Source organism: Agelaius phoeniceus, chromosome 13, assembly GCF_051311805.1.
Source record: "Agelaius phoeniceus isolate bAgePho1 chromosome 13, bAgePho1.hap1, whole genome shotgun sequence".
Taxonomy (NCBI): Eukaryota; Metazoa; Chordata; class Aves; order Passeriformes; family Icteridae; genus Agelaius; species Agelaius phoeniceus.
Window position 1 is genome coordinate 7,959,563 of NC_135277.1, and position 25,408 is coordinate 7,984,970.

The 25,408-nt window shown below is 53.8% G+C and overlaps 1 protein-coding gene across 1 annotated transcript; it reads right to left on the minus strand.

The window, feature by feature from the left end:
• Positions 1-14,743: 14,743 nt before the first annotated feature.
• RHCG (Rh family C glycoprotein) lies at positions 14,744-22,805 on the minus strand. Its single transcript, XM_054642243.2, has 10 exons — positions 22,321-22,805; positions 18,722-18,908; positions 18,279-18,429; positions 17,791-17,938; positions 17,241-17,407; positions 16,447-16,584; positions 15,955-16,091; positions 15,306-15,430; positions 15,060-15,133; positions 14,744-14,965 (listed from the first exon to the last, which is right to left on the minus strand). The coding sequence occupies exons 1-10, from the start codon at positions 22,505-22,507 to the stop codon at positions 14,900-14,902; spliced, it is 1,380 nt and encodes a 459-aa protein (XP_054498218.1). The 5' UTR covers positions 22,508-22,805; the 3' UTR covers positions 14,744-14,899.
• Between the last annotated feature and the right edge of the window lie 2,603 nt (positions 22,806-25,408).

Here is a 25,408-nt window from a genome sequence, read left to right on the forward strand (position 1 = left end):
GTGGTGGCATTACAGTCCTGCCTCCTCTCACCGCCCTGCCCAGCTGCGACAGCAGCTCAGCTCCCTCCCTTGCTCTTTGTTAACCACTGAATTCATCTGACAACTCAAAGAGAGAGAGAGAGAGGGGAGAGACCCTGCGGCCCGCCGGCGCGGTTCCCCGGCTCCCCCTCTGCCCTCATTTGCAATGCTTGAGTGGGGATTTCTCTATTTACTAAGCTAACAATGTGGGTTCCCAGGGCCTGGGCTGATGATGACATCCCGGCGCTGGTGGGTGGTGGGGCCGGGGGGGCGGTGAGGGCTGGGGGGGATTGCATAATGCCGAGGCAGGCGTGGGAAACCACAGCATCTGCGAGAAAAGTCTCTGCCAGCCGCTTTGAGCATGGCTCAAAGGGCTCCGGGGGAAGCCACGGGGCAGAGGGAGCCCTGGGGACCCGGCGGCGAGGGGAGATGCTCAAACCCGCATCTCACCGGCACGGCCCCGCAGAGCGCCGAACGGCCCCGCTGCCACCGCCCCCGTCCCCGGAAGGGTTAACGCGGGTCTGCTCATTACAGGGTTAAGGGGGAGATGGCACTTGCAAATCCCTCAATTACCCGGGCCAGAAGGCTGCTCAGGAAGAGCTTTATTAACGGTTGCCGTCTTCATTAACCGCTTCTCCACAGCTGCCTAATTACGGCCGCCATTAGGCTCGCTGGGTCTCCCCACCACCGCCCTGATCCCCGGCCCCCTGATTAACCTTAATTACACCTCCATCCTCGGAACCGGGTGCTCACCTGAGCGGGGCCGCGGCCAGGGGCTCGGGGCTGCCTAATTGCGGGCGAGCCCGGCGGGGCGGCGCGGGGAGGGGGCCGGGGCTGGGGCCGGGGCCGTGGCCAGGCGCCCGCCGCACGCCAGATGTTCGCTGCTGAAAAGGCGAGGGCTGCCCTCGCACTGAGCTAAGCGGTGGCAATGAGATCGGTAGCAGGGCATTGAGGGAGGCGGTGAAAGGGTTTCCCACCTGAGCCGATGGGGCTCTGCTGGGAGGAGAACGGGGCCTGCCGGCGAGGGAAGGCAGAGGGTGAGGGTTGGGAGATGCTGTGGGTGCTGCTGCTTGTCCCCCCAGAGCTCATCCCTGCCAGGAGACTCAGCATCCTTGGAACGAGGTGGTTTGGGACTAGATGATCTTTAAGGTCCCTTCCAACCCAGACCTTTCTACGATGATCCCTCTGGGTTTCTCCCCAGCCTTGTTCCTTTCCGGTTAGGCTAAGGGATGTCTCCGGGGCTGGATGCAGCACACGTGGGTACCGGTGCCCGGATGCGGCTCTGCCGTGCACGCCCAAGCTCAGCGTTTCAGGCAAGGCCACAGATGCTACGGAGGGTGGCAGAGATCCCGCTGCCCTCCAGCCCTGCTCTCCCCAGGATGCCACCACTGCTCCAGGACAGCCCCAGTGTGATGTGCCACCCGAGCCTCCTCCTTTCACAAAGAAGACGCTGCTGCTTTTTCTCTCTCCCTCACTGAACAGGGTGAAGCTCAGCTCCTCAAGCACAGGGAAAATGGAGCCGCTTTCTCCCTCTCCCTCGAGATGCCCCTACCACCTTCTTCCCCCTCCTCACCAGACACCTCCCTTTTGGGAGAAAAAAAAAAAAAAAGATAATAAAGTTCTTATTTCCACCACATTTGCCATTTCCTGGTCTAAGTAAAGAGTGTCATAAGAGTGACAAGCTAAAAGCCACTGATTACTGTGGATTCATGGCATTTATTCTCCTCGTGAAAAGAGCAAACATCAGAAATAATGTGGTCCGGCCTGCCTCGGAGCCTAACCCTGCAATTAATCAGCATTCATGTGCAGAAGGTGCACGAGCATCTGATATGTAGAGAGGGAGTAATTAAAGGCAGATGCAATCTCTGCTTCCCGCAGGCCTGGGGGAGGTAACCACGCTCCCCCCTCATTGGGGTGCAACCCCCCAAAATCAGCGCTGCTCCCCCTTTCCCTCGGAACAGCCGCTCCCGCTTGCCCCGTTCACCTCGGCCGGGTGCCCGGGACCGGCTCCGCTGCCCGGGGCGAGCGGGCCGGCGGCGGCTCTGCATCGCTCGGCTCTCGGCAGAGCGAGCAGGAGGGCTGGGGATGCGCTATTTAGGCGAGCTTCCGATGCCTTGAACCCTGACACGGCTCGGTGACACCGCGAGGTCCCCGGAGAGGGGGATTGCTGCGGGTTGGAGCTTGCCCGGGACTATCACTGGCCTCCTCCCGCCGGGGTCTGCCCCGCTGCTCCCGCTGATCCTGTCGAGACCTTTAATCCGTGGGGGATCAGCAAATTAATCCACTAAAGCATGAAGGGCCTGAGCTGTGTTTAATCGCTCCCTTTTGTGTCAGGGGACGGCTAAATGACCATACAAGAGAAAAACCCACAGAGGGGTCAGAGGGGAGGCGGTGGGCGATTAACCCCCGTCACCTCCCTCCAGGCTGCGGCGCGGGGTGAGACGGGGCCGAGCCCGCAGCCGCCGGTCCCGGCACCAGTTGAGCCGGTGTCCCCTTGTGCCCCGACAGCCCGCGTCACCCATCGGGGGTGGCACTGCGGCCCACAGCCCCCCCAGCACGATGGGAGCTGCCCCAGCCGCGGGCAGGATGAGCCTTCCGAGGTCTCAACCTGGCTCCCAGCAGACAAGATGTTATCACGGCAATTACCCCCCAAAACATCCTTTGGGAGCTATTCCGGCCGAGGGGTCAGCGGCGCTGAGAGCGGCCGAGCGCTCCCGGCGGAGGAGGAGCCGTGCCGGGGGAGGCTGAGCACAAGCCGTCTGCCTGCTCCGGCACAGATTGTGCCAACGCGTGGTTGAGCGCGGCGAACGCTCGCAGCCAGCACCCTTCAAAAATATCACTCGGGGAACAAATGACACCACCTCCCCCTCGCCATCCTCGCACACCAACGCCCTCGCCCAGGCAGGGGCGGCCACGCCAGCCTGGGTGCTGTGGCCCCCCGGTTTCTCCCCCTCCCATTTTCTTCAGAAGGAGAATAACCTGCAGTATATATATATGTGAATGTATATATATATATATTTTCCTTTCTGGAAACTAATGGACTCCTTAAATAGCAAAAATTGCACCCTGTAATTAAGATCTTGCTTTTTAAATGATTAATCATTCTAACCCCTTCCAGCGGCATCCCACTTACTGCTGCTCTCATATTGAAATGCAGATCTGAGAGGGAGGGAGCCGAACAGGTCTGTGGAGAGGAGCAATTAAATCTTCCAGCTGTCGCTGGTCCACCCCATCCTCCATTTTTTTCGGGAAGCCCTGGGCGTTGTCCGCCAGGCTGGCTCTGTGCCCTGATTCACATCCCCCTTTATCACCCTCTCATCTTCATCCTCCTTCCCACCTCCACCCCTTCTTTCTCTGTTGTCTCATGGTTTCTGGGCTCAGTGACACTTTGTCACTGCAAGGTCTGACCTTCCTTTCCTTGGAAGTGCTGTAAGCTCCCCAAAATCTGCCTGTACCCCTCTTCCCAGGTGAAAGGATGTGAGTACGTGGTAACATAAGCCTTGGAGAACCAGCAATTGCAGTTTAGCCCATAACAATCAGATTCCTGTTCAGGTCCTGCTGCTCTGCATCTCTGCCTAAGCCTGTCTTTGCAGCCCTACAAGGTTACACCCTCCTGTCCTTCCCTTGGCTTTCCTCTGAACCACATCCTGCTGCAAAAAAATCAAATCCTGCCAAAGACACCCATGAACATGTGCCACTTTCCTGCAAGGGGTTTCCACAGCCTTGGCACAGCACCTCATTCACACTTCCCCAGGACCAACTACAGATTTCTCAGGATGCTTCACCAGGAAAACTGCTCAGCTGTGTATAACCCATAATAAAAAGAATGTCTTCTGGCCTAAATCTACCCTGTAGATTCTCTTTGGGTTGGAGGGTACCCTTCAAGTGTTTTCCAGAAGCTTGCTGCTGGTTTTTCAGCCCATTTCTGAAGCCATGGACGGATGGAAAAAAACTGGGGAAAATGCATTAGGTTTCAGTCCCCAGCAGTGTCAGGATAATGGTTTGGGAGGGGCAGGCTCCTTCCTAATCATCACCCAAAGGGGAAGGACCTGGGGTGTGCATTTCTGTGTCAGTGCTCTGTAATAAATCCCCCTTTCTGTCAACCCCTCCAGCCAGTCCCATGGCAGGTCTGTGAGATAAATGGGACTGCAACCTCCATTCCCATGGGCCAAGGAAGAACCTGGTACTCTGGATCTACTGAAAATGGACAAGAGTTTCTCCAAGAAATCAGAGAAGTGACTCTCTGAAGTTTCTGTGCCTCTCTGTCTGTTTGATTTTTCTGATATGGAGACAGAGAAGAGACAGGAAAGTGTGTGTTCATTTGAGATGGGGGAGAGAGAGTGGCAGAGAGTAAAAGAAGTGGGGTTAAGATGGGGAGAGAATGTTCCCCAAAGAATGGAAACAAGAGGAGAACATGCTTTCCCAAGGGAGTGGAATGGAAAGGGTTCCTATGCTACTGTCACCTCTAAAATACTCTCCTCTCAAATGTTTCCAAAATAGAAAATTCCCAGAAGATCTGGGGGAAGGATGGAGACTGGAGCTCCTCTGGACCATCCATCCCACAGTCACTGCATGGCACATTGGGCCAGCACAGTGCTGAGCCCAGGGCAGAGCATGGGAAGGATGCTCCATGACCTGGGGGAGTGAGGAGTGAGCTTCCTCCACAGCACACACCAGACAGCAAGCCCTCAGCATCTGCACTGCTTCCACTCTGACTTCCAGGCTTATTCCTCATATTCTGGGCTGCAACATCTGGCTAGGACATGTCTGTACAACAGGAGAGGGTTCTCCCCACCAGGTACTGACCCACCCCAGTGCACAAGACAATCTGCCAATGAGGCCAAGGCAAGTTCCATCCCTCCACCCTTGGCCTCTTGACACGGATGTATCCCAGAGGGAAGAAGGTCCTTGTGTACCTTGTCCCATCTGAAGTGTGTTTTGGTTTCTGTGGTCACCAGCATGTCTTTTAGTGGCATGGACAACACTGACCAGGGGCTTCATTCCCCCCTCACCCAGCTAGAGCTCAGAGGCCTTTTTCCCATGACAAAATCGAAACAACACCAACAGGCCACAGAATAAGCAACAGGGAGACGTGGAGAGCATGACCTGCCCTTCCAAAAGGAATCATTCCTTGCAGCCTCTGAACTGTCCTGGCACCCTCTCTCACATAGTCTGGATGCTCCAAAACACCCAGTGATCCTCCAGGATGTTAAAGCATTAAATGCCTGTTTTTTTGCTGTTTTGGCTTTGGTATGGGAAAAACATAGGCAGCCAGGTTTATATGGCCAGAAGCACCACAAGGGTTAATCAGAGGGAAGCAGAGTCGGATACAGATGAGTCTTGATGAGACCAGATTCCCAGGGCACCATGAGGAAAGTCAGCAAACCCCACCAAGCTCTCTATTTATGGATCTCTACTCCTCTGCATGGCCCCTTTCTTCCTCCTCTTTGCTTCCCTCTTTTTACTCCCTGCCCTGAGTTGCAAGGCACAGGACCCCGTCCCATCCCCAAGCCCCCTCCATGCCATCATTTGCATTTTCACCAGCCTTGATTAATGCCAGAGCCTGTTTATAGAGTTACAATCTCCAAATTAGGTTGCCGAAGGCATCCCGGACCAGCCCTGGAAAAATCTCGGTGGCTGAAAGGAGCCATAACTAAGCCTCAAGCAGACGTCTTTATTCAGCTGTAATTGACGTTTAACAGACGTCTGTAACTTCGTCTGGACTTATAAAAAACCCCGAAAAAAAGTTCTCCCCTCTCTTTATGTTCCCCCCTTTTATCCAGCAGTCAAAAGTGTAAGAGCCCACCACACCGGCCCCACTCGGTCAGTGTGCAGCAGGGGCCGTGACAATAGTGGGGCTGAGACAAAGCCACAGCCCACGCTGCACACACTGGCGCCTTGTATGTCTATTTACCTCCTAGAGTGGTTTATGCTAATTTATTGGCGAGCAGCGACCACTCCTGCATACTGATGTGCCGCCACTTCTCTCTGAGCGGGGGCCCTCGTCTGCAGGGAGGCCTGTGGGGGGACCCCCTTCCCCCACAAAAGGATGCTGCAATGCTCAAGGTGTGCTCCCAAACCATCCAAGCTCCCATGCTGATCTCATGGTGGCTCTTTGTTTTGGTTTCCCTTGGACGCAGGGTGCTGATGCTGTCCCTTTGCACAGGCACTGGAACCAAGCAGGCAAACCCAACCCACAGCCACAGGAGCTAAGGGCAGGGGAAGAAATGCTAGAGATAGCTGTGGAGACAAATGGATTTTCATATAAATATATCTCCGTGGTGTTCTGCTGACATGTGTGAGTATGGAAGGGTGCTCACAAGTCAGGAAGACACTAGAAATCAGGATAAAATTATTTTCTTCTTTCCTGAGTGCTTACATTGTGTACTATTCTTTGCTGCACAATGGTTTATTTCATCACTGGGACATGAATTCTCAGATCAGGTTTTACCTGCTAGTTCTTGAAGGCAATTTTTCCTTTCTTCCTCAGGAAGACGTGGTGCTGCTCAGCCCTGGCCATAGAAAAGCCCTTATGGTCTCCTGCAGATGATCAGACCATCAGGAGGACAGTCAAATCTCTCTGCAGACCACATCCTTCCCAAACAAGGCTTTTATAGAGCATTTCCAGTGTAGAGGCTACCCAGAGTTACAGAGTAAATTGGTTTTAGTGGTTCAGGATTCCCCAGAGAAAAGTGAAGCCATATGGGATGCTCCTGCTCTCATTCACAAAGCACCTTCCAGCACCTGCCAAGCACAATCCAAGGCAAAGCCAAGGCTTGGAAGCAAAGCCAGCAGACAAAATGGAGACAAAAGGAATAAAGTCAGGAGCAATTAATTCTGATGCTGTGGATTTGCTGTGTGTAGCATATGGAGCTCCTAAAAACCTGGTCAGTGCCATGACAGTGAGAAATTCGGGGGCAGTCAAAAATGGGTCTTCATGTCCATGGTGTGAGCATTGGGTCATTGTATCGCAGATGGTGAAGTCAATGAGTCAGAGAGCTTATCCAAGAGGAATAGAGGCCATTTGCAGGTTTAACCAAGCAATGGGCCAAGAAGCTCTAAGATATATGTCAAAAGTCATTCAGCCTCCCCCGGAGAGGATGAAGGGAGTTGTGCTCCAGCCCCCACCCAGCTCTCTCACTGCTCATTCACACAGGTGATTCTTGGCTGCAGAGCAAGGCAGGAGACCTGTCTGTGCAGTGGAGAGCATGACTCATGGCTGGCAGAGACACACACAAAGAGTGAGAAATCTGGCCTGAAGTACCAGAGGACTGCTAAGGTCCCAAAGCTGAGAGCTTGCCCATGCCAGAATGGCCAACAGCCAGGAAAAAGGGTAACAGAATTAGGTAGGACTGTGTGAGAGCCTCAAAAGTCAGCAGACCTTGCCTGTGCTTTGCTGGCTCAAGCCTAGAGAGATTTGAGCATATCCCCCAGAAGCTGCTGGCTGGGAGGGATCTATTTGGGATGGGTGCCCTCTGCCAAGAACGGGAAAGAGCCCCTGCCACCCTTGCTGCCCGTGGCAAACACAAACTGATAGAGCACCTGCTCCCATAACTCCATAACTCCACCTTCCTCCAGAATGCCAAACATAGGACCTCTGTCCTGGAATACAGGAGAAAGTCATCATGCCTCTGATGTGACTCAGGACACCCTCCAGGTCCTGGGAAAGCCATCCCATTGCCCATGGCACTGGAGGTGGCCTTGACATCAGCACTGGTGCTGCCCCTTCAGCCATCGAGGGACCTCCACAAACTGGGCAAGAGCTCACTGGGCCAGAGAGGCCAATCTGTCAGCTGCTTTGTGCTGCTAAAGATCCAGAAAGGGGCTGTATCACAGCCATGGATCCAGCATTTTGTGTTTTAAACATGCTGGGAGGCTCAGGGTTTCTTTCCTTTTTGTGCTGCTGAAAGTAGCAGTAACTTTTACATCCCCTCTGGAATCTTTCCCTGGGGCTTTCTGCACCAGCTGGGCACAGGGCATGGCCTGAGGAGAGGGAGCAGCTCGTGATGCTGTGCCAGTGCGGTTTATCTTTTCCCTGGAAAAGGAAACAGCCTCTCTTCATGTCTCTTCCACACTCCTGCACGTCAGTGGAATGAACCCTGGTCACCTCTATCAGGATATTGAGGGCTTGCAGGAGTCTGGGGTCAAGCAAGACTTCCTGGGCTGAGGCAGGAGTGAGTGGGTTTCTCCAGGCTTCCTACAGCCGTGGAGAGGGAGATTTCCTGCACAGGGCTGCTCACAAAGAGCCTGAGCTGCCGTGCATCAGTAACACCGGGATGCCTTTGCTCGGGGCTGCTGAGGGAGGCTCGGCAGCAGCACCAGAGAGTCACTGGAGGGGTACACGAAGGGCTGAGAGCCTCCTTCCTCTCCCCACTGTGCCTGAGCGAGGGCAGGCAGGGCGGGCAGGGCTCTGAGAGGTGCCAGCCCCGGCCCTGGCAGCCCGCAGTCCTGCCTGCACCGCTGCCTTGCAGGAGAGGAGAGATGCGAGCACCATGTCTTAGGCGAGGGCACCTCATGCTGGCAGCTTCAGAAATAGCCTGGAAGCCTTTGTCTCAGTGCTTTCCCTTCTTTCTCCCAGGGTCACACGGCTGGTGCTGACAGGATAAGACGGTGCTCCGGAGCAGAGTGACGCTGTAGGGACTAAAAAAGCATCCCAAAACGGGAGATTATCCTCCCATTTCCTCTGTCACATGTTCCCCTGTAATACCATGCCCAGAGCCACCCCTGCATGAGGCCAAGCCAGGTTTTTCTCAGACACCAGCCCCAAGCATCCTCCACATCCATGTCCCCACGGTCCCACTGTGCCCACAAACACCAGGACGTGGGGGCTGTGGGGTGGCTGCCCAGATAGGGACAGCCCCACGTGTGGTAGCAAACCCCAGACATTTAGGGCTGTGTGCCTGACCCCAATGCCCCAATCTCCCCTCCAGCAGCTTCTGCATTTTCCCTTTCCTCCCAGGGCAAGCTGCCTCAGCAGGAGCATCCCTGGGCCTCGCTGGCGAGCTGTTATTTGCCAGGCAGAGGTGGGTGAGAAAAGAAACACCCTCCCTAAAAAAACCAAGATGTCTGGTGTGAATATCCTGATCCTGCTAACCCGAGGGCCCGGCTGGAGCCGGCCGCGTGCAAGCAGCAGCCCCGGGTCTCGCTTAGCAACAGGGCACGGAGCAGCCCGCGGCTGGCAGGCAGAAAAAAGGGTCTTTTCTTGTCGCTGAAAGATTCATCGTTGGGCTGAAAGTGGCCCCTCCCCTCTTTCAAATACTTGTCAGCAGGGAGAATACAGCTTAGATACTGGGCTGATCAGATCATGGCTAATCTGTTATTCCTGGCCGGGAAAACTGCCGGAAGACTTTCAAACAACTTCACTGGGAGCGTGTGCGGCGGGAGGGAGCGGGCAGGAGGTGCCGAGCCCCTGGCAGCCCCAGGCCGGCATCCTGAGGGCATCCCCTGCTCCTGAGGTGTGCAGGGAGGGCAGCACTGGTTCCACACCCCGATCATCCTCAGTGCCATGCTCAGGGGTGGCAGAGGGGAAGGGGTCAGTGCTGAGCAGTAGAAGATGGGCTGGCCAAAATGTCCCTGTGGTGAGAACAGGCTGTCCTGGTTGCATGGCTTTTTCTCCCAAATGAGGTGGTTTGAAAATGTTTGTCACTGTTGAAGGACTTTGGTCACTCATGTGTGGGAGCCTCATTGCCACAGAGAGTACCAAGGAAAAGATGGCCAGCTCAGAGAAAGGTGCTTTCCTCCCTCTGGGCTTGCAGAAATTTCACATGATAGCCCAGATTCTGCTCCTCTACATGGGGTACATCAAAGAGATGCAATATCCTACAATATCTCTTACGTGTCCTGCTATGGCTAGCACTAGGGCCAGTGTGGGTGGCTAGCCCAGGGAACAGTGGCAATGCACCCTCACTGCCAGAAACCCACTTCTCCCTACAAAATCAGGATAGGTGGACCTACTTTAACCACTGCCACTGCACACACAGGTAAAATCGGATCCCCAGGCCTGGCACATGCTGCTCTGCCTCTCCCCAGATGCTCTGCATGCCCAGACATCTTGGTCATGCACCTTGCCCTGCTCCCTGGCTTTCCTCCTGCTGCCTTGTTCACTGCATTCCACTGTCAGCTTGGCTTTAGCCCTAAATCTTTCTCTTCCAGGCTCAGCAGTAGCCCAGGTTATTGTCCAGCACATACCATGAAGATGGACCTTAGGTGGGACAGCTCTGTGATAGAGAGGAAAACTACCCTGAAGTGGCCCAAACTGATGGCAGCCTGTAGGAGGGGGATGGATGCCCAGTGAGCCTGGGGACTGGCCATCACCTCAGCAAGCTCCTCTTAGTCAGGAATAATTAATTACCTTCTCAAGGATCTTAGCTTCAGCCCTTCCCTGCTCATGCCCCAGCCCAGGAGAGGAGGGAGGAGGAGACGGCAGCGAAGAGGGTAGAGAATTAATTGGACATTGTGTTGGGAATCGCCTCCTGGTTGCTGTCAATCTTGGGAGTGAACAGCCTCTTGTCTCACTCAATAGGAACTTTATATGCTCCTTTAATCCTTCAGTCTGTATTGTCAGAGCTTCCCCCCTCCTCCTGTCTCTCCTTCCCACCACAGGACTTTTGATGACCCCAGCTGTCTGAGGCAATACAAAGAAGCCCCTTAACTAACACCCTGTGATCTATACAGGCAATAAAGAGGGTCCCCTTGACAAGGATTTGCAGGCAGAATATATGCAAATGCTGGGAGGTGAGTGGGTGGGGAGGTGTGCTGGGGAAACCGCAGTGCAGAGGGCAAGGCTCCTGGCCCTGGGGATGCCGTGGCCCAGGAGGGCATGTGGCACAGGTGAGGGGTGGCCAGAGATAGCCAGGGCTGCCTGGGGCTGCTGGGCCATTGCACGCCCTGCCACGGGGTAAAGTAACCAGGAGAGCCCTGTTCATCGGGGCTGCAAGGCCAAGGCATCCATGGGCACATAAATGGGGGGCTCCTGGCCCATGCCCCCCTGTGCTTTGCTCCTTGACGGCCACCTCCCAAAGTCAGGAGGCCGTGCTCCTTCCCACATTAGCACATGAATGGGGTTAGGGGTGGGGGGGAGGTGTGAAGGGGGGCAAGCCCCCACTGTCCACTCAAGCAAACAATTTGGCTAGCAAATTGACATAATTACAAGGGACAGAGAGAAAAGAAAGGCGAGCCCCCTCCCCTGCGCTCCAGAGGGCCCGACCCCTGCCGAGTTACTTAGACCCTTTGTGCGACTCAATGCTAGGTACTGATGAGGGGACGTATGCCCTTTTCAAGGGCCCTAAGCGACCGGCTGCCCTAATCTGATTACAATTTACAGCGCTCCTTCAGAGGGGCTGGAGCGCGGCTTACGAGGCCGGGCCTGGACACGCCGGCCCAAAGGTGGCTGGGTGTGCATGGCACAGGTAACACCACGGCCAACAGTGTGTGAACATCAGCAGCAGCACCTGCAGCGTGGCTTTCAGTGTGCCACCTGTGCAAGGTCAAAAAGGCTGAGGGCATGGCTGTGGGGATGTGTGGCTCTGTACACGTGGGCAGGCCGGGCCTGGACATGCCGCTCGAGCTAGCCCAAAGGTGGCTGGGTGTGCGTGGCACAGGTAGCACCAGGGCCAACAGTGTGTGGGCATCAGCAGCAGCACCTGCAGTGTGGCTTTCGGTGTGCCACCTCTGCAAGCAAGGTCAAAAAGGCTGAGGGCATGGCTGTGGGGATGTGTGGCTTTGTACACATGGGCAGGCCGGGCCTGGACATGCTGGCCCAAAGGTGGCTGGGTGTGCATGGCACAGATGGGACGATGTGCACGGTGGCACCACAGCAAACAGCACGTGAGCATCACCTGCAGCGTGCCTTTCAGTGTGCCACCTGTGCAAGGTGAAGGAGGGCGTGGGGATGTGTGGCTTTGTACATGTGGGCACACCGCCAGCAGCAGATACGCAGCGGCCAGTGGCTGGGGTGTGCAATGAGCCCATTTCAGCCCAAATCTGGGGTTGACACCATGTAGGTGCACCCGTGCACACCAGCACACACATGGGCACAGCTGCAGGAAGCAGGCAAACCCCCTTGTCCCAGGCAGATCCACAGATGGGGCCCCTCTCCACCAAGAGTGGGGGACAGCAGAGGTGAGCAAGGCCTTCTGCCAAAATCTCTGCAGCAGCTTGCAGGAGCAGGAGTGCGAGCAAAGCCCACCACCTGCCTATTAAAAGAGGGATTAAACTATGCTGTTCCTTCCCCCACCTCCTCCCTTCTCTCTCTAACATCATCCCCTTGGGGAAACCACCACCTTTACATGAGATTTTCCCTTTTTTTTAACCTCTTTTCTGCTCCATGCCACAGAGATCCCAGGGGATTAGCAGCCAGGCTGGGCCTTCCAGCCTCCTTGAAGGCAGGTTGTTTCAGCCACCCCCCCTCCCCATGGGAACCTGCCCCAGGACAACTTTGGTCAATGGCTCCGGTGCTTCCCAGCCAATTTGTACCACCTAATCCCCGCGAGTATCTCCAGCCCCTTTCTCACATGTTCTCCCGCCTGCTGGAGCAGCCCAATCCTCTGCTCTCCATGCTCCCCCGTTGAGAAACCCTCCGTCCACCGCTGGGGCCGCGGCCGCACTTCAAACACGGCAGCCCGCTCCCGGCATTGTTTGCCAGGGAATTAAAGCTGCACGGCCAGCCCCAGCGAGTGATTTAGGCACTGAGACCAGACTGAGCCCCGCCAGAGTACAGGCAATAAAACGCTTCGCTGCCCAGCAGCCCCGGCAATTTAGGGGTCTTCCCACGAGGAGGAGGCACAGCACAGAGGGCCGGGGAATTGGGTCAGGGCTGCTTCTTCCAGCATGTGCACATGGGACAGGACCATCTCGCAGGGCTCACAGAGCTGTCATCAGAGATGTGGGTTGGCCACCTTGCTGAAGCAATAAGGGTCACCCAGTCTTTGCCATTACATGGACCCTGGTGAGCTGCTGCGAGGAAAGACCAGAGGCCATGAAGGTTGGACACACGGATTATCTGGGACACAGATAATGGTGAACTTAAATGGTGTGGGATTAAGGGACACCAGTCCCGTCACACAGGAGGAAATGCAGTGCTCAAAAGGTCTGCTTCTGCTTTTATATTTTGCAGACTTGTGGGGAAAAGTTTTGGACTCCCTTTCTGAAATGACGTTGTCTGTGGTGCCTGTCAGTAAACATCCCTGAGGTGGCTTCTGATGCACTCTCTGGATGAAGCTGTGAGCAGAAAATGGCTGTTACATCCCTTTCCCAGTGCAGAGAAGCTGGGACGAGATCTCCCTCCTTCAGCAGATCCCAGCACAGGGAAAACACTTGCCCTACATTTTCCCATCCCTGTCTTAGAGAAAGGATGCAGCTCAATGTACGCTTCAGCCTCTGCAGGGATCATTCTCCAGAGACCATTTCTAACCCCTGTCAGACCTGCCTTTGCCATCATAAAAGAAATATACAATACACCACTTGCTGGCAAGCAGGCTGGAGCTCCAGCTGGCCCAGCTACGATATTTCTGAATTTCTCCTCAGCCAACCAGTCCTCTCCCTGCATGCCACACTGCTGCCGTGCTGGAAACCAATGCTGTGGAGGATTTTAGGCCTTTTATTACTCTTTTTTTTTCAATGGTGAGGTTGTTTCAGGCCAAATGGAGGCAATGTGTGTACAGGAGAGAGCGTCTCCGTGCCTGGCTGTCCCTGTCCCCGCCATGGCAGGGGAACACAGTGTTTCGGCACCTCCTCCTCTGTCACAATGTTTTTCAGCTCCACCAAGCAAAGTGTCCAATTAGAGCAGAGCCTCTTGCTTCCATCTTTGCCGACATTTAATTAACATGCTGCTGCTGGCAGCCGCTGACAAATTCCAGAAACATGTGTTGTAAAGGGTTTTTGTCTTTACCCAGCATGGAAAATGAGGGTGTCATATCCCAAGGGGATGTGAATAGCTACTTTTGACTCCCCCCCTCAGGTGTAAGAATTACAGCTAGATGCAGTGAAGAGACCTATCAGCCCTCCTACCTCCTTTCCCCCCTCCCTTTTCCTTTCCTACTTCTGATATTATATCACCCTGGAAAACATGCAGGAATTTAGGCCTGGTTTTCATCCCTGTGTCCTCCAACTCTGGCTGAAGCCTGATGGTCCAGCTAAGAGATGGGGGCTGTCTTCTTCCCATCAGAATAGCACCAGACAGTGGAAAGAGCCATCTGATGACACTGAAAGAAATGGATGAAGCCAAAAAGGAGGAAAGGGTGCTGCCAGCCTGTGCTGTACGTGCAAACAAGGTTCCCAAGGAACTGATGGAGGCCTCAGTAGGGCAGTTCAAGGGAAGGTGATGGCAGAGGCCATCGTGTAGAAGTGTAGCTGGACTCACAATGGCCCTCACCCCCACGTGGATGGCAGGATGAGTAAAGGCTCAGCTGCTGCACCCCAGCATCCCCTCCTCAAAAAGAACGAGCCCAGCCTGTGCTTCCCACCGTGGGTGCTGTCATCTCAGGTGCCAGCTCCCAAACCAAGTATCTCCCCAGACTGCATTATCTAATACATTGTCTAATACACCCCGCTTGTGCTGCCACTGTTCATGCCTCCACTTTGTCCCCAGGGCACCAGGAGTGTCCCAGCGCCTCTGCTTTACCCCGGGCAGCCAAGAGCCCTCCTGGCAGCTGCTGTGCTGCACATCCCATCCCTGTGCCGCACATCCCACCCCGCTCGGCCGCTGACACACGGCAGCACAGGCCTGGAAAGAAGAACACGACTTTATTATATCCACAGCAGCTCGTTACAAAGGCGGCAGAGCAGGGCAGAGCCCCGCGGTCACGGGGCACGGACGATCCCTCGGCGCGGCAGCGGGGCGCGGTGCTGCGGCGGGGAAGGCGGGCGGGCGGCGGGGCGCGGCTCAGGGCGAGGCGGGCTTGTCGGGGTTGTGCATGTGGTACACGTCGCTCTCCTCGTCCTCCGGCACCTGCGGCAGAGCCCCCTGAGCCCCCCGGGCCGGGCCGCGGGCCGACAGCGCCATCTCGTGCCCCCCGCCCCGCTCCCGCTCCCGGCCCGCTCACCTCCCAGTAAATGCCATCCTCGAAGCAGTTCTCGGCCGCGGCGTCCCCCCAGATGGGCAGCTTCAGGATGCCCCCTGAGAGGAGGAGGGCAGGGCGGTGGGCACGGGGGGATGCGGGATGCTCCACCCAAGGGGGCAAACGCAGCCCTGGCACTGCGCTCGGTGCCGTCCCCCCAGGATGGATCCGGCACATGGATCCGGCCGCTGTTTCAGCATCCTCCCCTCTCCGCGCTGCCCTCCGGCTTACCCACGATGGCTCCCCCAGCGAATGCCATCAGCAGAGACACCACAATGCCGGCTGCCTGGAAGCCTCCCTGGATGCTGGGTGTCCGCGTCTGGTACACGCCCGTGAAGTCAAACGCCTTGATGAACCTGCCGAGGGCAGAAATGGTGATGATTGCCCCTGGCAGGAGGAATTCCCCAGCTCCGGAAGAACCATGGTGCCTTGCTCTTTTGGGAGCTCTTGCCTGGCCCCATCCCTCTTCTGCAGTGGACCAATGACCAAAACACCGCTCACTTCTTTCTCCGACCCCTGGCAAAGCTTTACCAAGGAGGAGCCCAAAATACAAACAACCTCTTTGTAATTCAGACTTTTAGCCTTACCTGACCCCACAAAACAATGCAGGGGAGAGGGAGAAGCACTTCCCTCCCCACTGTGGCCCAGAATAATGCCAAACAACAGGACTGTGTCTCACTTTATGAGGCCACCAAGAGTCAGCTGCATAAGATGAGGCTACAATTCAGTAAGCCCAACACAGTCAGCACAACCCATGTTTTTGAGGGATAACTCTGGGCAACTCTGAACTACTAACAAAAGCTGTTATTTGCTCCCTGCTCCCAGCCCACAGAGCTTCAAGTAAAATTTGTTCTCAGGGAAGATTTTCAAGCCATCTTACCCTTCCTTTCCGTACACATCTTCCGTGGCTGCAGCTGCTGTGATGGCCCCCACAATGCCCCCAATAAGGCCTGGCATGGCATGGAGGTTGTGGATGCCACATGTGTCCTGAATGTGCAACCTAGACTCCAAAAAAGGCTGAGGGGGAGGGAAGTAGAGAGAGATCAGGGAACTGAGTGTGGCCCTGGAAAGGATTAGTTTCTTCCATGGAGGATTGGGATAAGCAGAGAAAGAGGAGAGATATTGTGTCCCATTAAAGAGCTAAAGGCTTGTAGACAAAGATGTGAGCCAAGCTCAAGATAAACTAACAACATATCCTCCAAACACACTCCTGTTGGGAGTCTGAAACTTCCTGAGCATTTTGGGCCAGTAAAAGGAGACAGAAGTGCATCTCACAAGGGATTCTGGAAAGCAGGAACTGTCAAAGGGAAGTGAATCCATTTCTGGTCTCCTCAGCAGGAGCAGGGCTGCAGGCCCCTCGAGCAGCACTCACCGTGAAGTAGACATAGCCCAGCGTGGACACGATGCCAGAGATGGAGCCAACAATGAGGGAGCCATATGGGGTGAGCATCATCTCGGCGCTGGTGCCCACGGCCACGCCGCCGGCCAGCGTGGCGTTCTGGATGTGCACCTGCAGGGGCAACCACTCTGCCTTGGCATCTCAGGGACATTGCTATTGCTCAGGGATGGTGCAAATGGCAAAGCGGGAGAATCAGCTCTGAAAATGTTTCCAGAGGAAATATCAGGGCCCATTTTCCTACTTGGTGGTGAAAAACAAGAAAAGAACAGGCAGCTTCTGTCTGTAGCACAGGTGCACAGAGACTCCCACTCCCCCGTACCACACACGTTCTTTGCATCCACAGATATGGGTGGGGAGTTGTGATGAGATGGAAATTGTCTCACCCGTGTGTCATGCAAGCTCTGCTGTCACAGAGACATGTCACCCACACATCCAACACGTACAAATCAGCCCCCTGATTGCTCACGAGCTGCTGCGCAGGCCTTGTTTGATGGGGAGCGCTGCCAAAAAGGGCTCTGCAACGTGTCCAAGAGCAGGTCCAGTCCCTGCTGTGACTTGGGAGGGCATCACCCCCCACTTCAAGCCCTGCAGGACCCATTCCCACTTTCTTATTCAATATAGCCTCAGAGTTTCTGCCTGGATGCTGGTTTCACCATCATCCCCGGAAACCCTGTGTCTGTTCAGCAAAACAAGAGTGCCAGTTGTTTCCTAGATCAACCTCATTATATGTCCCTGGGGCAGTGCAGGGCTCTGTGCTCCCATCTTACCATGTCAAGCTTGCCCTTCTTTTGCAGCATGCTGGAGAAGGCCATGGTGGTGAGGACACAGGCAGCCAGCGAGCAGTACGTGTTAATGGCAGACCTGTGCTGGGCATCCCCGTGGTCAGAAATGGCTGAGTTAAAACTGGGCCAGTACATCCACAGGTACAGGGTACCTGGTGGGATGGGGCAGATGGGATGAGGAAGAGAAAGGGAAAAGAGAGAATACAGGGATTGAAAACAAAACTCTTCTGCATGGGGGGAAATTACATCCCATAGTCCTGCTTCCTCAGATCCATGCCCCACATGATGAGACCAGCATCAGGAAAGGCTGGCAGAGAAAGGGCATCAAAATGCATCCTTATTTTCCCAGGCACCATCTCAGCCCAGCCACTGATGAAGGGAGCTGAGTAACTCTGAAATGTGGAAGATCTCTGGGATACAGAGCTCCTCAACTCCATATCCTGGTTTCATTTTTCCCCAGAGACACAGAAGGAACCAGCCCTGTGCAGCCCAGTGCTCCCCATGCAGCAGCAGCCCAGGATGAGGGCTGGCTCACCGATCATAGCAAAGAGGTCAGAGTGGTACACGGAGCCCTGCTTGTCCTTGCTCTGCTCCAGGTTGGGTCTGTACAGGATCCGTGTCACCGTGAGGCCAAAGTAGGCTCCGAAGGTGTGAATGGTCATGGAGCCACCTGCATCCTTTACCTGCAGCCATGGGAAAACAGAGGTTTGCCTCTGCAATCACCACTTGTTCTGGAGCTGAGGCCTGATCTGCATCATGCCCAGCTTGTCTGTGCACTTGACAGAGGACCCAGTGCTCCTGAATTGTCAGGCTTATGTATAAAACCCCAGAAGATCTCCCTTGCCAGGGAAGTACAGCCCACTGCCCCTTTCCTTCACAATCTGCCTACTTTTGCTGCCTGGATTCTTGCATTTTTAATGCTCATGAAGGCAGTGGCTTGGTGGGGCCATAGTAAAGGGAGACAGTTTGGAGAGGGGCAGGGAGGGAGGAGCAGAACAAAGCAGATACTACCTAAAGCCTTACATGAAGAAGGTTGAGGAGGATGTACTCATTCACTGAAAAGAGTGTGACTTGAAACAAAGTCATGACAAGGAGCTGTATGGGGCTGGTTTTGCCCAGGATGGCCCCAAAGGCGATGCACACAGAGCCCACGCAGAAATCAGCATTGATCAGGCTGGAAAAAGGGAAGGAAAATTGTGGTTTAATAAGGAAAAACTTCTCTGTAAATCACTCTTACCCACCCCCAGCTCTAGAGATCCCACCTGAGGAAAAAGAAGTGATTAGGAGACATCCCTAGATTTCCCACTGACCTTCCTCCCATCCTCACACCCCCACATTATTCAGGTAATGTGGATGATATGTGTTCCCAGCACTGACATACAGGTGCTGCCAACTGCTTGGCTCTCATTCCAGCTCTTCCACTGGCCAGGCCAGAGGTGCCATCCCAGAGCCCAACTCCTCCTTACTTCTCCACTCCAATGAGGATCTTCCCATCCTTGAAAGAGTGGAACCAGCCTTGCATCAGGAGAGCCCACTGGATCCCAAAGGCAGCAAGGAGGAAATTGAAACCCACAGCTCCGAATCCATAGCGCTTGAGGAAGGTCATGAGGAAGCCAAAGCCCACAAAGATCATCACATGGACATCCTGGAAAGCTGTGCAGAGGGAAGGGAGTGTCAGCTCTGCCAGGACAGCAGGACTGCAAGTGCCCCGTGCATTTGGTCTTGAAAAGAAACTAATTACATTAGTAGCAGTAGGGGGGAAATTCAAGAGAAAATGTGTGTTTGCCTCATGTCCCCATGTTTCTAAGTCTGAAAATGGCTCAGCTTTTAGAAATTGGCTTTTGGTTAAAAGGCTCGGCCTTTAAAGTAAATGTTTACTAAAAGCTGTGTGCAAAAGAAGACCTGAGAGTAATGGAGTGTACAAAGGAAAACGTTTTTCTATTCAGATTGTTTTTTCTCCTTTTGTGAAAAACTCAAAACCATCACGTGAAATGAACAGTAAAGTTTTGTTAAAACACGTAAATGGCCATTTTGGGTAGGTCCATTCAGTGCAGGGTCCTGGTGATGGCTCAGAGCAAGGAGAGCACAAGAACGAGGAAAGTTTACAAATACATTTTTAAATGCTTTGGAAATCAGCGGCAAAATACCCTTGAGAGCAGAACCCCACCGTGTGAGATTTTTAGTGCTCAAACCAGAGAGACCCAGTTCTTCCCACTAATGGTCAGAGCTGCTCACCTGAGCCCCTCAGATGCCCTTCCCCCGGGGGAAACCAGATCTGTGTGAGCCTCTTGAAAGACCTTCTTGGTGCAGTAAACCTGCTGTACTTTTTAATGCTGCACCTTTCTATCAGATAAGCATTCCTTTGCAATTAAGTGAGCTGAAACGCTTGCATACTTACAAATTGAACCATGCAAACCCTAACACTGCAGGCCACTCAGCCAATGGAAAGAACAGGAGACCCAAGGCTGGGATCCCCCTTGGGAGACTCCTGCCAGCAAAACCATGCTGCAGAACAGATAAATACAGCACTGAGGGAGCTAAACCAGAATATTCTGCATTTTGCAGTGCAGAAATCATTATAGGCACTACATCCAGCAAAGTCTGTGCACTCAGAGAGGGTGTAAGCTCAGGGCAAAGGAAATTCTGGGGCTGCAAGTCTGCTCTACCCTGAAACTGTGCTGAAATCCATCAGGTCCTGGTGCATTTCCACAGGGCTTGTGTCTGCTACTTCCCCTGAAGCCTGGTGAAGAGTTGTGTGAAGTGCAGCTCTGCAGAAGCTGGGAGTTTTGTCCTTTTGTGCTTTAGAAGACCTTGCAACTTAAGGATGAGCATTTGGACAGGCTTACGCCATGTAGTGCCATGCTAATCTGATTGCTTTTAAAAGATGTCCCCCCTATGAAATCACTCTTTAAATAGGAAGGAGACGAGATCTGCAGCTGGCACTGTTCAGCAGAGGTCACTTCCAAAGCACTTCTCCACATGTCCTAAGAACCAATCTTAGTTACTGTGGTTTTACCACACAATCCCATAGACCTTCCCTCTGCAGCTGTATTTGTTTCCTCTCTCTCTTTTCAGTGTAAGCAGCACAATACACAGCTAGATTTATCTGCTGCCATTTGCATCATACATTCATCCTCTCATCCTAAAAGCAGAAATACACAGGTCAGAGTTAAAGCTGTGGACTGCGTGCCTTCCCAAAACCCAGAGGATCCCATTGTGTGTTATACCCTGTATGAACTCAGGAGGAAGAGCAGATCTTTCTTTAAACCACACCCAATCTAAGACCTTTTTCTAACCCTTGCCTTTGTTTTCTCTTAGTAAGAATAACATTGTTATCATTCAGAGGCAATACAGGCATTGCCATGCCCTACAGATTTTGTAAGCCTGCTTTTGTGGCAGGACAATAGCCATAACTATCAAGAATAAGTGTTTGGGTTTTGGGAATGCTCTTGGGGACAAACAAATCTCATTTCTTTTCCTCTAGAGAGCAGATGAGTCACTGATTACAAAATATCCATGTGCAATCCAAAATGAGAAGGAATTGTCTCACTGACTGGACCTGGCAATGGGCACCATTGACACAACCACATATTGGCTTCCTGAAACCAGGGCAGCTTCCCTCTGCCTGCCTTCCCAATCTTTGCTGGCTTGAAGGACCTGTTCATTTGTCACTCATCCCTCTGCCACTGCAGACATGTGCTGGGGACAGCAGTGGTCACAGATATGTTGGTGCAAATGATCTTCGGGTGATCAACCACCACAGTCTTCTGAGCAGCACTGGATGGACACAAGGATTAAAATTCCAGGGCTTGGCCACCTTGTCATGTTTGTCCATCTTTGCAGAGAGAGAAAATTTCTGATTAGATAAGGGAGAAAGAACAGCTGTGCTTTTGGGCACGTGAGCTCTTCCTCAGGCCTGAAACAGAAACGTAATTCAAAGCTAAACTGAGCAGCTGCCCTTAGCTTGATTTAGTTGTGTTGAATCCATCTTGCCATTTGAGGGGGAATATTTGGCACTGCAGAGCAGGAGTGGGATATGAGGACAGAAGAGATGTCACTTCCTTAGCTCCTACACACTCTTTCCTGATGTCCTCCCAGCACACCAGTGACAAGAGCAGCCCTCAGGCACTGCTGCTGCTTCACACCAACCTGTGTGGGGCTGGTCCCAAGGGCAGATGCCCAGGGAGAGCCCAGGGCAGCCACGACCGTACATGAACCTGGAGGCTGACTGAGCAGCGGGTTTCTGTAAGCAAATCCTTCTCTCCACTAGCTAATCCTCAGCAGCCACAGGTTGCTATAGCTCCTTTGATTTAGCAGGTGTTTTTAATGGAAATGTTCTAAATAGATGCATGACTCAGGCCTGTTGCTTCCTTGGAAACAATTGCCTACAGAAGCAGCATGTTCTGAAAAGCTCACAAAGATGACCAGCCCTGGAGATCAAAGCCACCCAGAGGCACTGGCTGGCCAGAAGAGCTTTAACCTTCTGAATAATTTCTGTGTCACTGTGATGCAGAACCCAAGAACCCTGAGAACCTGGCAGCTCAGGAGGACTCTGGCACTGAAATGCCAGTAGCTAAAGGGTAATTCACAAGTGAGGGGGTGGACAGAGGAAGAGGAGGAAGATGTCACAGGATCTCGACAGCCGTTCCTCAGTGTGCACAGAAAGGCTTGCTCTGATCCAAAGCTGAGGGAGGGGGCAGAGAGCTGAAACTTGCAGAGTGTTGGGAACACGTCAGCCCTATTCCTGGAGAAAAGACGTCACAGTACCCTGCTGACAGAGCCCCAGGGCACCAGAGGGCCATGAGGCTTTTCTCTGGTTCTTTGGTGAACCCCAAGCCAGCCTCGAGGCAAGAGCACAACCTGTTAGCAATTGATGGAGACAGCACCTCTGACAGGCTCTGCCACAGCACAGGATAGGATGGATGGGACAGAACGGGATGGGTGGGATGGGAAGGGATGGGATGGGATGGGATGGGATGGGATGGGATGGGATGGGATGGGATGGGATAGGATGGGATGGGATGGGGAGCAGCCAGCACAAGGATTAGGCTCCCAGAATACTCACAGGGGTATCGGAAGTAGAAGTCGTTCTCCATGTCACTGGTCAGGTTCATGCCCTGTTTCTCCTCCTCCCAGTGCGCATCAGCTTCGGCGCCGAAGCGCACGAAGACCCCGAAGAGGACAATCATGGCCAGCTCCCAGAGCAGGCACACCAGCGGCAGCCGCCAGCGCATGTTGGTGTTCTTGGCCATGCCCTGGCGCTCCCTGTCCCTGCGCAGGGGCTCCCGGGGCTGAGCGAGCCGCGGCCCCCGCGCCGCCCAGGGCCGGGCACATATATAGGTCAGGGAGGGCGAGGTGGGGCCCAGGGAGGTGCCTCCGGCAGGATCACGTTTCAGAGCACTGGAGCTTCAGCAGGGTTGTTCCTCTAACCCACCTTCCTCCCTGGGAGGAGGGACAGCCTCAGCACCTTTCCTCTGAGCTGCTCCGAGCACCTCTGAGCCCTGCCTCCACGGGGACCAGCAGAGGTGGAGGCCAGTGTGACTCAGAGTGTCCAGCCCCCTGCTCTGCCCAGTCCCACACCCCTTCCCTGCCCCTGCCAGGAGCACCTTCATTCCACTGTCCCCTCCCTCCCGGCTCTGGGTGCTCCCCTCACCCCCTCCCCAGCTCTGAGATCCCCTTCCCCAGCTGGCACTGTGGGTGAAGGCACTGCCCTTTGCTCCAGCTCTTGGCTTTTGGAAAAGCAGCTGAGGTGCAGAACAGGAAGAAGAGGAAGTTGCAGGCTTCAAACCAGGTACTGAGATCCTCCATGAATGCAGAGACACGTGATGGCCCTGCCAAGGCTGTAAGGATGTTCAAGTGACACGTGTTCCATCATTTCCCAAAGTGATTTACCCAGAGCATCCTCCTGGCAAGGCAAACTGAGCTGGGGCTGCAGAACCAGGGCAGTACTGTGAGATGGTGCTGGAGGCCTAAACAGCCCCTCCTCTGGTATGGTTTTCCTTTAATTAACAAACATAAGCACAAAAGTCCATTTTTCCTACTGTTTTGAATTATGTGCTCTTTCCCCAAAGAGCCAGGCACGTCCTTCAAACGGATCCCAGCTCCTTCCTCTGCCTGCAGATCCCTGGTTTGCCTGTCAGTCTTCCAGAGATGAAAGACTGCAGCCCAGGCAAGCTGCCCAAATTTGCTGATGGCATCTAATTGTGGCCCGCAGGCTGAGCAAGCAGCACTGATTTTGGTGTTGATTAGGCAATAATTTGAGTTTATTATTTTTTCTTGTGTGCTTTTCTTCTCAAAATGACAGATGGCAGAAAAATGCTGTGGATGGTCTTGAAGAGACTGACGGCCACACAAAATCATCCTCCAACCTCATTTGAACCCGTGCAGGCAGCAGGATAGAGACAGCGCTGAAAAAAGAGAGAAGCCCATCTGCCTTAGCCCTCACCCTGCACGAGCAGAGCTCCATGTGACTGGGGTCACTTTCTGGGGACACCTAAAGCAAAGGGATTTTGCTGTTGTCTGAAGGACGAGCTCCCCCTCGAGCAATGCTGCTCAGGGTGTGGTTTTGGGTCTCCCATTACACAGGGTGTCTGCAGGGCTGTGCACACCAGGATACAAAGGATCTCCAGCTAGAAGGAAGCTGAAATCCCCAGACAATACTCGATCTCTAATTGCTGGAACACTGTTGACAGTTGCCTGTTCTGGTGCCAGCTACGTGGTAGGACTGGTATTGTGCCCTGCCCTAGAGCAGCCTTTAGACACCTCAAAAAGGCAGCACAGAGGAGCATTTTAAAACAAAAGGGAACTTGCTTAGGGATTGTAGCCACCAGCAGCTACACTTTGTGATTGCTCCAGCAAAAGAGTAACTGCAGAGCTTTTCTAATCTATGCCATCACTGAAATGGCAGGGTTTCCAGAAAAGCAGCTTGCAAAGCCCTTGTGCAGACCCCAGAGGCAGCAGTTTTGTCCCACTTGCTGTCCCTAGCCCCTCTTCCCACGTGTGGAGGCCAGGAACAAAGGCTAATGGCTTTTCTGCTGGCCTGATAGTCTCACCTTGCTGCACTGCCCCTCCTTATCAACCTGCAGATCAGCACTTTGTCACTGCAGCCCCATCAGGGCTGGCATGCTCCACTGGCTGTCCGTGTGTTGAGAGCCCATTAAAGGACCAGTTTCTCTCCAGGCTCCTTTCCAGGGCCAGGATAGCACTGGGAAGGCTGAGGGGGTTGTGCCAACACATGTGTCTGCAGCAGTGCTGGCAGGGCACATCCTGTGATGGGTTAGACCACCACTGTACCCACCCTACAAGGCTGGTAGGACACACAGGGCAGGTGTCACCATGCCTCAGTCACAAATATCAGGGTGCTTAAATGTCCTGTTGGAAACTTCAGGCTGGTGTCCTCTTGCTCCACCACAGAATTTCACCCATCATGTCCAGCACCCATAAGAGCTGCAAGGTTTCTCCAGAAAATCTCTGGGATGATGCTGGGGGAGAAGGAACATTTGTCTTTCTGCTCAAGAGATGTGGGACCAGGTCTGGCAGTGTCCAGACCTCAGTTACCTTGGGTGAGGGTTGTTCAGTACTGGTCCCAGCTGGGTCTCTCCCAGTTTCTCACTTTTATGAGCACTAAATATGTTTGAAAGATGTAGAGACAAAATCTAAAGCACAGAAATCCCTCCCTCTTGCCTGGAGGCCTTGGGGCAGCTTCACCCTGGATAGGAGGGAATGGGTGCTCCCCAGAATCAGTGCTCAAAGCAGCCACTACCAGGAGCCTTTGGGCACATGGGGTGGAGAAGGCACTGGAAAATGAGGATTTGGGGAGTCCTGGAAGCCTTGATGTAGCACAAGTGAGACTCTGGGCATTGCCCAATATCAAAGGTGACTTGTTGCTTGTGCAGGTCCTTGAGGAGTGACCTGAAAGCAAAGCATCTGAGTCAATACAAAACAAAACTTTTTTCCAGGCTGGCTCAGCAGAAAGGCAAACAAACTTTCCACCGGGGCAGGACAGAGTGGTGCTATGAGGGGAGATCAAACAGTTCACTTAGGTCTGGGCTTTCTCATCATTTTTTTTCAGCCCCCACCATTAAGTATCCCTTGGAGATAAATGTTGGGAACAGGACAAAATAAAGCAAGACTTTTTTAAGCTAAATAAGAAA